At 45.6% G+C, this 14,542-nt stretch overlaps 1 protein-coding gene across 8 annotated transcripts in view; it reads right to left on the reverse strand.

Moving 5' to 3' along the window:
• Positions 1-289: 289 nt before the first annotated feature.
• EEIG1 (estrogen-induced osteoclastogenesis regulator 1) overlaps positions 290-14,542 on the reverse strand; it is a 31,451-nt gene continuing 17,198 nt past the window's right edge. For 5 of the 8 annotated variants that reach the window (XM_015879084.3, XM_015879085.3, XM_015879086.3 and 2 more), the window contains 8 exons: positions 12,248-12,364; positions 11,785-11,831; positions 8,738-8,892; positions 7,589-7,696; positions 7,146-7,335; positions 6,842-6,963; positions 6,273-6,342; positions 290-5,432 (listed from right to left, as the gene is read on the reverse strand). In XM_015879084.3, coding sequence (XP_015734570.1) covers positions 5,387-5,432; positions 6,273-6,342; positions 6,842-6,963; positions 7,146-7,335; positions 7,589-7,696; positions 8,738-8,892; positions 11,785-11,831; positions 12,248-12,364 — 855 coding nt within the window. In that variant the 3' untranslated portion in view covers positions 290-5,386. The remainder of the gene's footprint in view (positions 5,433-6,272; positions 6,343-6,841; positions 6,964-7,145; positions 7,336-7,588; positions 7,697-8,737; positions 8,893-11,784; positions 11,832-12,247; positions 12,365-14,542) is intronic. The other 3 variants (XM_015879087.3, XM_015879088.3, XM_085521473.1) reach the window with 1 other exon arrangement.

The raw sequence follows: 14,542 nt of genomic DNA on the forward strand, positions 1-14,542 counted from the left end.
ATGCAGCAATTAGCCAATATTTAGGGCAAAAAACCCCAATTTTGAGAGCCCTGCAGCAATTAGCCAATATTTAGGGCAAAAAATACCCAATTGTGAGAACTATGCAGCAATTAGCTGATATTTAGGGCAAAAAAACCCCATTTGTGAGAGCCCTGCAGCAATTAGCCGATATTTAGGGCAAAAAATGCTGCAGGGCTCTCACAACTGGGGTAATTAGCTGATATTTTGGGCAAAAAACCCCCCATAAAACACTTAGAACCACAAAAAGACCACAACCAAACCAGGAAAATCGGTGTGAAGTACCAAAAAAAACAACCTTTATTTCCCCCGAACCCAATAAACAATGTCTGCCATGATATTGATTTCCTCATATATTTGTTATTTCTCTACGTTAGGAACCAGATACAGAAGATACAAACACGGCCTGTTGGATCGACGACGGCACAGCGGCCTGACAAGAAACGAGACCCAAACCAGACAGAAATGGTGCAAAACAAGCCCTGCCCGCCAGCCCCGAGCTGCCACCATCACCATTACACACAGCAGTGGAGCAGCGTTTCTTTCTAAACACCTTTTTGCTTTAAGAAAGGAAAGAAAAAGTTAAAGAGATTTATTAAGATTTCAAAGTAAAAACCAACCGACCAACTCAGAGCCCACCACCATTACTTTGCTCTCTTCTAACGATGGTGGATGTTTGCATAGAGCCGTTCCCTTTCCAAAAATATCAGCCATCTCTCTATAGAATCTGATATAAATCGAGTTTCCAAACGTCACCCGGCTCAACAACCCTCATGAAAATAAAGCAGGATCTCCCCTTCCCTCCCCCCCACCACAAAAATACGGGCTCTGCCATTTAATCCTTAGGGTTGAGGCAAAGTGAATAGGCTCAGCCACACCTCGAGCTCGAAGCTTTACCCCATGTTCCTCTCATCCCCCATCAGCCCATTGGGAGGAAAAGGGGGGGATAAATCTACATGGACCCCCCCCCCCAATGCATCCAGGAAGTGGTTTTGCAGCACAAACACTTGCTACCAGGCAGTGTTTGCTGTAACTCACCCCTGGGGACCAGCCTTGTCCACAGGGCTCAGTCACCAGGGTATTATTCAGCTAAAGCACAGGAGGGGTGAGGGAAGGGCTGAGGGGTGGGGGGTGAGTTTGCAGCCCCCGGGTAAGGCAGTGAGGGGAGGGCAAGGCAGCCCCTCTCCAGGAGGGGTTTTCTTTCACCTCGGTGCTCTAGCGTACCTGGAGTGAGGTTTATCCCAGAGGTTCACAACAGCGTGTGCAGAGTCCAGCTGCACAGCCACCAGTTTTTAAAAAGAAAAAAAAACAGCGACAACCAAATAAATTATTAGAAAAAAAAAAAAGAAGAATTATAATAAATGTCGACCCTTCCTATCGAGATTGGGGTGAAAGACGTTCCTTCGGGTCTCAGCCCAGTTCAGAACCCTCTAAAAAACTGAAGCAAACGTTAAAAGAAAAGGGCTTTAACTTTCTGCAGGGGGCAAAGAGATGTGGCAATAAGGGGGGGAAAAAAAAGAAACCAACAGATCACAAACTTACTGCCCATCACTTAAGGACAGCATGAATCCCTTTAAGGACAGCACAAATCCCCTCCCTGCCTCCCCCCTAATTAAAGTGCCAACCATTCCCCAAACAAACAAAAGAAACCCCAAAAAACAGAGAAGCAACATCCTCCTCCCCCCGCCCCCCTTTTTCCCCAACCACTGTTTCTAAATGATCCTCTTTTCCTTCACCAAGTCACAACCAAGCCTATCCCTTCGGACATGCACTCAGTTCAAACTGGTCTTTAAAAGTTAGTAAAAAATAAAGACAGAAATACCCAAACACGACACTGAATTTCCCAAGCCTTTACATGAGGCATCCACCAGAGGTCCAGGAGCCAAGAGCAGAGCCCACACGTTCTGCCTGGCCCTCAGCCTGGAGCACAGAGCCAGCTCTGCTCACCAGGGCCAGGGACGTGGGGTGTTCATTGCCAATAAGGTCCTTTAACTCGTCTAAGTCACCTCTGAATCCCCTGAGATGGGAAACAACGTGGGGAAGAAAGTTCTCTCTTGGCCCCCCCCAGGAATAAAACGTCAATGAAACAATAATGCAATCAAAAGAAAAGAAAATACACCAGCCTGCTGGGTTTATAAAAAAAAATTAATGAACTTCAAGACAAAATAAACTAACCAACCTATAGGAAACTAGCCAGCGGGTTGGGTCTGGAAACTGATTTACTTCTTAAATGCTCAAAGTCCAACACGGAACAGATGGCAGCAATGCCAGTAAGGAGGAAGATGCAGCTTCCCAGCACCTGGTGTCCCTGCTGCTGGCCAGGGGCAGAGCAACAGCCTCAGGTGGGGGCTGGAGATAGAAGCAGGCTGCTCCTTCCTCCTTTTCATGGCTCCATCCTGGGCACTCCAGCCTCAGTTGTGCTGTATTAGGCCCCATGACAAGGGCTGCCTTCTTGTTCAAAACGAGGGGTGGGAGAGCTAAAAACCTACATACAGACCAAGACCTGTGCAGTCAATAACAATGTAGAACAAGAAAGAGAAACCCCAAGAGACACAGCTATCCAAAATGCAAGCAGTGATGTGCCAAGCTGCTGGAAGAGAAGCAAGAGACTCTTCCAGGTTGGCCACAATTACACGATGGAGCAGGTTATAACTCTGCCAGCCTGGGAAGCTTTATAGCTCAGCTCTTCTTGCTTTGCTGCAGAGATCCCTCCTCTGTCCCACAGTGGATTTCACAGCATGTCTAGCTGCTGGTGTCTCAGGGCAGCAGACTCTTGCCAAATGAAGCCCAGAAGAAAACCCTTGGTTCCCAATTGCTCTGACAGTAACTATCATTGTTTTCCATGTGAATAGAAGCAAAGCAGGAGAACCGAGATGGGTTTGGCCTCTTTCCTGCCTTATTTTTGCTTTTTTTCCCAAGTTCTGGTTGTTGCTCTTGCAACTCTGGCAGTGCCCCAGACCTGATTTCCAGTGGATGCCACGTTGGGAGCAGCTGGACAACCAGCTCCCACTGCTACCTGCGGGCTAGGCAAGAACACACAGTGCTGTTTGTATACTTCTGCCCTTGCACTGACCTGAGCAGACAGTCAGGAGAGGCCCAGCTTTCTGGCAGAGCCCCAGGAAAGAAGAAAAGCCGTCAGCTTTCCCTTTCCTACACACACGCAGAAGCCCTGGAACAGGGCACCTCTCACCCAGAGGGAGCAGGAAGCTCCCCAGCCTGCAAGCGAGTGCCAAACCTGCCAGTCTGAGATCACAGTTAAAACACCAGAAAGCGTGAAAGAGCTTTTGTTGCAGACAGAATCAAAAGATCCAATATCGCTTCCCTACATTAAACCAAACCTAAGTGTTTTCTGTACCCCTTGTAACCGTGATCCAGATTTAATTCCCTTTGAAGGGAAAGGGGTGAAAAAGATCTATGTCTTACGTGTGGTCATTGCAAATACAGAAAGAAGCCTCTTGACTTGAGGAGAGAAAGTAGCAAAACACAGTAAGCAGCTGTATAGCTCTGCCACACAGCCTAGCACCCTCCCCATACAGCCATCCTTAGCCAACAGGGCAAAAAATATCAAGGCTCTTTCATTCCTCTTCTCCCATTCTGCCAAATTCCCTTTTCCAGTAGCTCATCTGCATGCGTTCTGGCCACAAAGACCACAATTAATCCTTTTTTTTTGTCCTTTTAAAAAGGCTTTACAATAATTAAGAATTTGAACAACAATGTGATCAGTTACAAGTCTTTCCTCACTGAATGAGACAAGTGCGTGCCTGTGAGAGTGTGCATGCACACGTGTGTCAGAGAAGGGCATGTTCTGACCATGCCAGGATCGTGCCTGTGCCATTACTCAAAGTGCATGGCTGCTGGGTGCTACTACAGTACACCGGCAAAAGAGGAAAAGATACCACACAGAAATAGCTTACAGGCCACGAGTCTCCGTGCAGGAAAGGCTGTAAGCACAGCCTGCTGACAGCCCGTGGCTGAAGGCTGCATAGATCCTCATCTGCAATTCAGCTGCCAGGAGAATCTGTGAGTGAGAGCTGAAAGGGACTGACATCTCTGCTGCTCACTGCGAGGAAAAGAGGCAGCTGAAGTGTCGAACAACTGCAGAAAAACCCAAAGAGGATCAATTGAAGGATCAGCCAGAAAAGCTTGAAACCTTGTCAGAAAAGTTGACTCTCCACAGAGTGGGTAAGAACTGCTGCTGTAGAGAGAACAGCAGAAAATATCCAATCTACCTTGGAAGGTGAAGGTAGCGGGTTTATCTTGCCCTACAAGCAGAGCTTCTCCCCAGTCCCAGAAAGAACCAGCTCAGGCATAGATTCCTACTGACAAGTCAAGAAAGGACAACCAGCACCAATTACCTTACCGGCCCAAGCCAGGAGAGGCAATTGTTAACCACCAAACCAAAGAGACCACTGCAGACAACTGCATCCCGCTCTGGCCCAGGGGATGGCCATGAGATAATCTTTTCACAGTCCAAGAAGGGCAATTCCCTTCCTAAGCCAAAAAGGAGGCATTGTACCCCAAGATTCAACAGTGACTATTTGCTGAATCAACCCAGCAAACACAGATTATTCTCCTGGAAGAACAGAGACAAGGCTCCTCCAGGTAAAATCCGGAACCTCTAAAGTGCTCCTGCTAATGCTAATAGCTGAACACTGCCCTTCCATGCCCAGCAGTGGAAGGGTGCAATACAGTTAGTGGTATAACAAGCACTAGCATTTAACCATTTATCAACTCCCATCTGGATTGTGGTAATTTTCTGAAATGCACTTTTGGGAGATATTTCCTATGAGAAAAAAGATTTTTGGGGTTTTAAGTGAAAGAAGGGGAAGTGTACACCACTGCATACCTTGCTCAATAAATCTGTTGCCTTAGAAGGTGACGTTCCCTTGCAGTCAACGGAATAAAGCATCCTGCAAGTAACCGTTTCACCGTGTCACCAACAAGCAGCTCTTGGTTTGGTTAGAATGGTTCCCCCCCAAGTGGTTTGAAGAGTTCACAGTGGCACAACCCAATGTTTTGGGGAGACAAGCTGAGAAATCCCCCTTTGCAAAGGGATGGGTGCAGTGAGGGATGCAGAAGAGCAACATGCTCTAGGACTAAGGATAAGTCCAGCAGACACTTCGTGTCTGTTTGCAAACAGGGAGGGCAGGCACTGGAAAAACTGGGAAGTGAAGGAGGGTACTGCCAACACAGGGAAAGTGCATGATCTGGAGTGGTCTCGGAGTAGTTCTGCAGTGCAAACATATGGGGAGGGGCATGGAGAAATCCCTTCTGGAATGCTGCATGAAGAGAGGTAAAGGTTGGCATCCATGTGGCAGCAGACTGGGTAGGGGGCCTGTTTCCAGCAGCTCTACCCTGTTCTTCACATTTAGTGGGTTTCAATCACCACTGGCTCGTAAACTCCAGATGAGACCCTGAGGACGCAGAGGAGAAGATGAGAAAGCCAGGTTATTTTTCTATTACTTAAAACAAATTAGTTTGTATTCAGAGCTTTCCATGCATGAACCCTCTAACCTCACAGAAAATACTGACAGTAACTCGTTGATCTGGTGAGCAGTCAACCCACACAACACAAAACAGACAGCTACACAGCAAACTAACACTACAGCCTGACAGAGTTGGGTGAAGCACAAATTCTTTTAGAGAACAGAGGGAAAGGGCTTGGGTGGAGCACACTGTGCTAAGAACAAGCATTCCTGACTCTGTTCCCAATTTTGCCACCAACTTGACACATCTTTGTGTTTGCCATTATTGTTTTTCATACTACTAAAGGTGCTACAAAACTTAACCCCCGCTTCCCTCCCCACAACTAGTCAATACACTGTAGTGAGGGCTATTGTGGCAAGACAAAGTTTTATTCTCCAGAAATCTTTATCCACAACACAGATGGAGGGCAGGGAGTTGCAGTTCTGCTGCAGTCCAGCAGGAGGCAAAGCTCCCTGTGAGTGCAGGACCAAACAGGAACCAACCTTTACCACCGTGTCCTTTTACTCCTCACTTATTTCTGTTCTTGGATCCAAAAACTAGGATCAAATTATCTCTCCGAGCTTCCACTGTGAACTGCATTCACACTCCAGGGCAACTGCTGACTGTCACCAGAGAGATCCCAGGGGTGTGAATGTGGGCATAAAGCCACCACGTAGCACATGATGTTTAGAAATCTCTTCTGTTGCAAAGGTGAAAGTTCCCTGTGTACCCAGAGCTAAGTAACCTCTCTGGAGTCTGACTGTCTGCAGTCCTTATAGGAAACCTACCTGTTTCCCAGCTGAATACCACTCAGTGTAGTTGTTCCATCTCTGCTCACAAACAACCGCAGGTTACTGTCTGCAGATAGAAAAGGAAGTAGGACATTAAAGTACAGAACTCCTTCTGGTGATTGCCAAGTTCTCCTCTCCCAGCTGCATTACAGAATGTTCAGCAGAGGAACAAGTGCATTTCTGTGAATCCATACGCACACTATATGGTGTTCCCATAGCAATTGGACCCCTAAGAGCTCTCCTGCTTTAAAAGGGAGTCTCATATACAAATCAAGCACAACACTAAGCTATGAAAAAACACTTATTTTTCCTCTCTCACCCTTATGTTTAAGCTACTCTTTTACCTCTGCTGTGGTCTGTAGAAGAACAGTGGCAGGCACTGTTCGCAAATTGATGCACAGCTCTCAAATCCACGGTTTACTACCATAGAAGCACCTAGCAACCACTGAAAGAAAATTACTGTCAAAGGGGGGAGTCTGTAGCAGACCAAATCTGGCTTTGTACAAGGTTGGCAGCTTTGCTAAGGAAACAGCCAAGACTTCCCCTCTTGAGACTCATGCTCTCACCTTCAGTATTGCTGACATCTGTGAAGTCCTGACTCTGCATTATTTTCTCCACTATATCATCTGCATCAATCCTGGTATCATCCACTCGGGTTGGGTGACTCTCCACTGAATCCTTTTTTCTCCTGGGGAAAGAAAATCAAGGGAAAAAAAATCAGCCTTTACTGATGGACTTCTAAGTACTCTCACTTCTTTTAGGAACAGTACTTCTCTCAGCAGCTAATTCCAACCTACTGCTGGCTAATGACCACAGAATAAATTCCATCTCAGCTTCCCAGAGAGGGGGCTTTGCACCACAGTTACCTACCGGGAAGGTCTGTCCAGCAGAAGAGCTGGTCTGGGGGGGCGAGGTGGCTTCTCTAGTTTGTGGTCCCGCTCTCCCTCAGGACATTCCACCGTCATGCTCAGCCCTCCGGATGCACTACTGCTGGTGGAGGTATTCCGGCGATGGGTCAGGTCAGACATACTAGAAGAACGGGAATGCTCCGTGCTGTAACCTGCAAATACAGCAGCATAGTTACAAGTCACACCTTCCCTCTTTCCTGAAGACAGAGTTAACACGCAGCACAGCTTCTGCTCTTGTATACTGAGGTTTATACATAAATCTATGAACTTATCTGCAGAGACTGACCAAGAAGCTCTGATATTACACTGCTGGGTAAGAGATAAGGCTGCAAGTCACTCTCATGAGAGCTTGCTGCAGCAAAGGATGGAGCCAATGATGGCACAACCATGTGGATCAATAGTTACCAGAGATCTTGGACTGCTGGCTGGCATAGCTGGAGTTCCGTGAGTGCCCTGAGTGGAAGACTTCCTCTGGGCTGGACAGATTCTGATCTGGTTCTTCAGGGACACCTGCTGAGAAACAAGGCATTCCAGTTACACCACAACCACATCAGTACTGCCTGCTGCCTTAGACTAGATGCTGATCCTGGGACACTAGATTAAGGAAAGTGAAAGCAGGTAGAAGTCTGCTGTAGCAAAGAGCTTACGTGCACTTTGGAACTAGGGATGATGACAACAATTTCCTCTGTTAAGTTCATCATTAATTCTAGCACCCAGTACCTGAATTAACCTTGGCCTTGAAGGACCTAAAAGGACAATGTCCAGAGGTTAATGATTTTAACTACAGATAGCTAACAGCCTGAAAGCATCAAATGGCCACCATCAGTAAAGTATTACAATTTCTGTTTGGGTACTTCTCCTGGCATGGCTTTTGTCCTGCTATTATTTGTGAGCCCACACCATTTAAATCATATCTTTGATATGAACTTGATACAGGAACTTCAGGATAATCTCTGTTTCTTTACCCTTGCCCCAGTTTGCCTCACATGCAACAAGTTTATCTGAAAGTATGCAAGCGCAACATGCTGGCAAGCTTTTCCAGATCATCACCTGTGCACTTTGCTGTCACTGAGGTTATGTGACCAGAGCTCTATTTTGGTGCAGTGTCTGCCTGCACATTTTAGAGTACGCTGGGAAGAAAAAAGGCAACAGGAAAACGCAGTGTCCTTGAAAATGGGCTCACACAGAAGCCAAAGAACTCTGCATCAGCAGCTGGATCAAGGCCATTAGATCTCAAACCAACCTCTAAAACCACCAAAGCTTTTCTAGAAGAATAGCTGAGTGGAGAACAAAGCTAAGTGTCACTGAACACAATGGAAGGCAGAGATGAACGCAATACATTAATTATTAAATCCTCAGGAAAAAGGAATAGATTGCTTTACCTCCACCTATAGAGGCATGGAGAGTTTTGTTTTTCTTATATGAGTTGAGAGCAACGAAAATGGGTTTGAGAAATCATGAAATATTAAAGAACTTCTCTGCTTGCAATTACTGAGAAGAGAAAGCACCCAAGTACATCTAAGCATTGCATGGCTCCAGGATGGGCGCTCTTACCCGAGCTGAGAATGGTTGCTCTTGGCTTGGTCTGACGCAGAGAACCAATTGTGGCTGAACTGCTGTTGCTGCTTGTGGTTCCTTCACCCTTGCAGGTAAGTTGCAGGGTAGAATCCTGCCCTGGTATAGTGATGGATTTGGCGGTGGAAGGCGGCCTGCAATCACAAAAGAAGTGTTACAAACAGTGAGGCAGGGACTGGGGATCATCTGGCAGCCTCTCTGACCAGCAGCACAGTGTAACATTTGCTGCTTCCTCCCCTCTCCCCCACTCCACCCCCTTGCTATATACAATATTTAGGTCTTCCCCATCTCATAATGCATCTGGACTGCAGATGCAGCATTTTACAAACTGCTGATTACAAGGAAAAGCAAGTTTTTGATGTAAATTAAGGCAAAAAACGGAGCACTCCATCATTTATACAGGACAACCTCACTATCCTCCAGGAAACTATCCAGAGCTGCCCTTTTCCCCCAGCACATGTTCCAGCAGCCAGTCAGCCTCACAAACAGGAACCAGTTTGCTTTTGTCCAGCCCTAAATTCCAGCACCCTTCTGTTACATCTTTCAGGCTCAGGCCAGAAAGAAGCCTTTTATCCCCTATCCCTCTTTTACAATGCTTAAATAACCTCTCCATTTTTATTTGATGATTAAACTTATTTTCAGCGAGACTAAAGTATTTTTACAGCTGTCAAAATTATTTTTCTGGTTATTCTGTGTGCTTGCAACATCCCTTTGTAAATGCTGGCTCCTGGATAGAACTGCAATTGCCTGGAGCCCCCCTCCCTTCCTCCAGAAGTGTTTTTGGGTAGAAGCCATGGCATGTGCAGCATGGCAAGGTTAATATTCCTGTTGGAGCCCTCACTTCCTTATAGCCTGAAGTCTGAACTGCAACCAATGGATTATAGTATGCTTTTCAAGCGAGGAGAGAGAAAGGAAAACTTTTATTTGTTTCACTTGGAACTTTGAGGCCAATGAGGGTTGATGCTACATGAGAGGATATTTCCAGTGTTTTGGGAGAAAAGACATTTCTTATGGCAGCCAGAGAGATACAAAGGTTTCAGGAAACCCACAGCATGCCTTCCCCAGGGGAAAACAAACAGAAAAAACAATAGACAAACAGAAAACAAACAACCACCAAAAGCCTCCTCCCTAATTGCATTATCAGGGATTTCCATGCAGCCAGGTACTTCAGGGACTCAGTTTCACAGGTTAACAAGGCCCTTACTGCCTTAAGCAAGCAAGCTGTTCCTGCAGCAGCTGCCAGGTCAGGCAAGCAGCCCATGCTCCCCTCTGTATGACACCCAGGAGAAGCTCTGTCTCTGCTTCAGAAAGCAAGTGCTCAGCGAGCACGTTCAGGAGTGATTTCCCAGCACAGTTTAATTCTTGCCTAATCCTCTAATGAGTGTCATTTCTCAAAAGCTCTCCTGATCAAGGACTATCCTACATGCAAAGCTTCCATTTTTAGACATTTGTACATCATCGCCATATAAAGAAAAGAAATGGGATGACTGCAAAAAACCTTTAAGAAAATAAGGAGGTTTGACTTTCAAACTGACCCTACTTCTATTAAATTGATGTTTATACTCCATTCTGCATAATATTCAGGCAAAGAGGTGAGGTTTTGCTTCCACAGTGGAAAAGCAGCAGGTATTTTTGTCAAATGTTATTAGCCATTACTTCATTTTATCATTGAAACTAACCCTGGTAACCTGGACTTAAAGCATCTGCCACTATTCAACATGGTTTAAGGTGCTCCAGTTTTCCTCCTGAAGCCATTTCTTTTCTCCAGAATCAGGTGGTACTTTATTTATGGTTTGAAAGTGTCTCTGCTACACTGTGAAAAGGTATTAACAAGGTAAAAATTACATCAAGAGGTACGTGGCACTTCATAACCACGCAAACTAATTCATGCACTGCAAACTAGCACCTAAAATTAGACCTTATAGCCCAGAACATTACTGCTATGAGAGATGACCTTAAGGTAAAGCCTTCTTCTCTCACACTGCTGGAGTCAACACTAAACAATCAAATTAGCACACAGCAGCCCTGTGTGTGCAGCCACATGCCTTACAGCACACTACTGCAGGCTGGCCCAGATTGCAGAGCTTCACAACCTTGTACTGCAGTATGAAGGCACACAGTGTGTTCTATCTGTTAAATGATGCTGCAACAATTGTTAAAACAAAGAACTGCATCACAGCTTCACTTTATTTATCCTTTCTTATCGCAATGGACTTAAAAGAAAGAAAGGATGGTAACAGTTTCTCTACTAATCAAAACAAATTATGAATGCAGGTCCACGTAGAAGAACAAGGGAACTAAGATGTTTCAGCTTTGCAGTATTTTTGCTGCTGTTTCAAGTCAACATCCTTATCTTGCATGGTATGTGCTAAAATATGTTCATTCCCAAGACCATTTTCCTCACTGACCTTTCCCTTCTCAGAGGTCACTGAAACCATCCCCAGAGCTATGAGAAATTCTACCCTTCGCGCACAGCACCAAGTTCATTAAAACTCATTAGTTTCCAAAACTTCACCAACATTAAGAAAAAGAAGGTACTGCGTGCAACCAAGCCTGTTTCTTCCCCTGTACGGGAAAAGGCCCTAAACAAGGCAATCCCCAGTCCAAGGGACTCAGAAATTCAGTTTTTGAGTTTAAAAGGCCAATGTGAGAAAAACACTTCACTGATAACATCTCACAGAGCAGCAGTGAAAACTGACTGACACACACACACACCTTTTGCAGGTCACTCCTTGCATCTCCCAGCACTCACAGATGTTATCACTAGCTTTGAAATCCAGGATTCCCCTACCCCATAGTAGATTCTTCCTTTTTATAGTGGGGGAAGCAGAGCAGAGAACAAATGAACCAAGAGTAGTCTTGTTGTGCTATTCTAGCTGATTCATTAGTCCAGGCTCTCCCCCGTATTTCCTAATCTTAAGGACACCTTTTTCCTCTTCCCAGCAATTTTAGTTTCCCAGCAGAAAAACTGAAAAAGCACATGGTGTCCTGGTCTCCCAAAGCAACATCAGTACTCAGAAACTCACGTTTTGAAGCAGGGGTCCCCTGAGAGCAGAGACATCCCAATCGTGACCTGGAGAGAGAGAACAAAGCATGTCATCATCCACACCACTGAGAGCTCCTTGCTTCAGGAGGAGGCCAAGGGCTTGGCGTAAAGCTTAGTGAGACCTACTTCTTCTCAAGAGAAGACCAGCTTTGGGAATTTAGCAAGGTATTCCCTCCCTCCCCAAAGGGCTGGCATCAATATCTCCAGGTTGCAGTAGCTCAGCAGGAGGCAGAATACTACTGAGGCTCACGCCTTGGCCAAATGGATGCCAGTGTATCAAAGGGTGACTCTGACAAGCTTCCTGAGTCAGACAACCTGCATAAAAGCAAAACCCTGTCTCCTTACATAGCAGGATCTTCTTTCAGACCCAGCAATACGCTCTGGTTGTGATCTTTTGGCATTCAGTAGTAGGATTTCCACTATGTCAGTACCAGCTGCTGTACCTTTAGGATGGAGTTGTCCTGTCGCGTGTTCTTAGTATCGTATCCTTCCAGCAAGCAGCAACGAACAGTCGATCCAGAGCCTGCAAATTCTGCCAGATTTAGATCAGCAAAGCCCAGCTGCCATCAAGAAAAGGGAAAGAGAACAAAAAATTAAAAACAATCAAATAACTCAATAAAGGAGATGCACAGACTAAAGGAAGACAGCACCCCTGTGAGTTAGAGCAGAAACACAAGCCAGTGCACACAGAGACATGGCTGATGAGACCCTTATACCTGAGAATGGAAGGGACAACACTCCCCATCCCCAGCCAGGTGACTCAGAGGAACATCAGCTCTGTGCAAGGAAGGAAACAGAGCAGTAATGCTGGCCAGGACAGCGTTAACCAGCCTGTAGCCATTGCATAACCAAGGACATGGATGGCACTAGGTCAACAATGTGGAAAAAACAGAATCACACATACACAAACATAATAAGGTACTCTTTGTATTGGGCCATCCCAGAATGCAGTGGAGCATATGAACAAGGAGATGAAAGGGTATTGTTATAAAGCAAAGTTGATGCTGTCCTGAAATACAAAACAGCCTTGCAGCACAGCAAGCTGGAATTCAAGAGCCATGCAGCAATGTACGAGCTTTACAGCTACAGATGTGGCTGGGGAACTCCTGCACCACAGCTTCCTCAACATCTCTAAGACTGAACTAGCAAGTAGCTCAATTGACAGTCAGAAGAGAAGAGTTAATTGTGAGATCTCTAAACATTCCTTAACAAACAGAAAACAAATACAAAAGGTGACAGGAAGATTACAGGTAAATTCTAACAGGTTATTTGATGTCTCTAGAGTACAAACACAATGAAGATTAGCTTTGCTTATCTGCTTTAACTTCTACTGTAGGAATTACAGCGCTTTCCCAAAAGAAAGTCACAGCTTCCTACAAATTCAACAGAAGTCAGTTGTGTCTCATCTAATCTAACCAGAAGAGATGATGTAACCCACATTTGGCCAAACAGTCTCAGCACAGAAGGTCTGCATCACTTCAGCACACAGATCAGCTGCCATAAGAACAAGGAAAGAGGTGGAAAAGTAATGTGTAGAATAATAGCTAGACCTGAGTTTTTAAGTACATTTCTCCTGTCCTAGTGTTGACAACCTGGATGATACAACTGAACTGTGAGCCTCAAAATGTAACTCTGTGCTAAGGAAATGTGGCGCTCCCATCTGTGGAAGCTGATGGGAGTTACAGCACAAACCATAGCCACTGCTGTGTGACCTCTGGCTCCCATTGTTCCAAATCAAAAGTTAAAGCCGCAGCCTACACATGCCTGTACAAGAAGTATGATTCAAGGCATGATAGCAACGAGATTAAGATACCTGCTCTGCTTCCTTCATCTCACTCTGAAAAGGGAACAAGAGCTGATGGCAAAGAAAAAAAAAATAGGGGTGGGACAGAACAGGAACTTTTCTTCTCCAAAAAAAGAGAAAAAAAAGAAAAGCCCTCACCCCTTTCTTAAGGATTCCCTTAACTCCAATGTTTTTCCAGTCATTGCTGTATATCTTTTTCTCCTTCTTGTCAAGGGCTACGTTTCTTATGGAATATTCAGCAATACAGAAAAACCAACACCAATGACTTTCTAATCTTTCAGAGATGAAGTGGAGAGGAGAAAGCCACACACTGAGCTGCAGCACATCAGAACTGGAGGACAGAAAAGGTTCCTCTGGTGTGGTTGCACTGCACAATACAGCACGGCAGTGGTCAAGACCCAGATCCCCATTTTCCTCCACCAAAGGCATTAACAGAGTGTCAAGAGAATCACAGAGAGCAACACCAAAGTGGTGGATCCATTGATCCACATCCACACTGTGTGCTGAGGTCAGATGCCCTTCTCAGGAAGCAGACTCCCAGTATATAGAGGAAGGATCCCTTAGCAAGAGGATGTTTTCAGAAGTAACCTTTCCTAATAGTTTCCTCAGTTTTCCAGCCAGCTGATGGTGTTTCTTCCAGCTTGGGAAAGAGTTTCCGCTTTATCAGTCCTTCCTGTTAGCTTCCACTCTATAACCCCTGACACTGAAGTGACAACAACGTCAAACCAAAAGGTACACGAGGCTATGGAAACTGTCTTGAGCATAAACAGCTTCTGTGCTGTTAGCCCTGCTGAAGTGAGAGCAGGTAAAGGCAGACACATCAATCCTTCCAACTCATCTGCACTCCCTGGACAGGCGGCACCTCAGAACAGAGGAATAACCACCCCCTCAATGTCAATGTAGTGGAAGAGAAACTGATAGCCCCAGAGACACT

This window comes from Coturnix japonica, chromosome 21 (assembly GCF_054131305.1).
Source record: "Coturnix japonica strain WE chromosome 21, WE-NBRP24, whole genome shotgun sequence".
Taxonomy (NCBI): domain Eukaryota; kingdom Metazoa; phylum Chordata; class Aves; order Galliformes; family Phasianidae; genus Coturnix; species Coturnix japonica.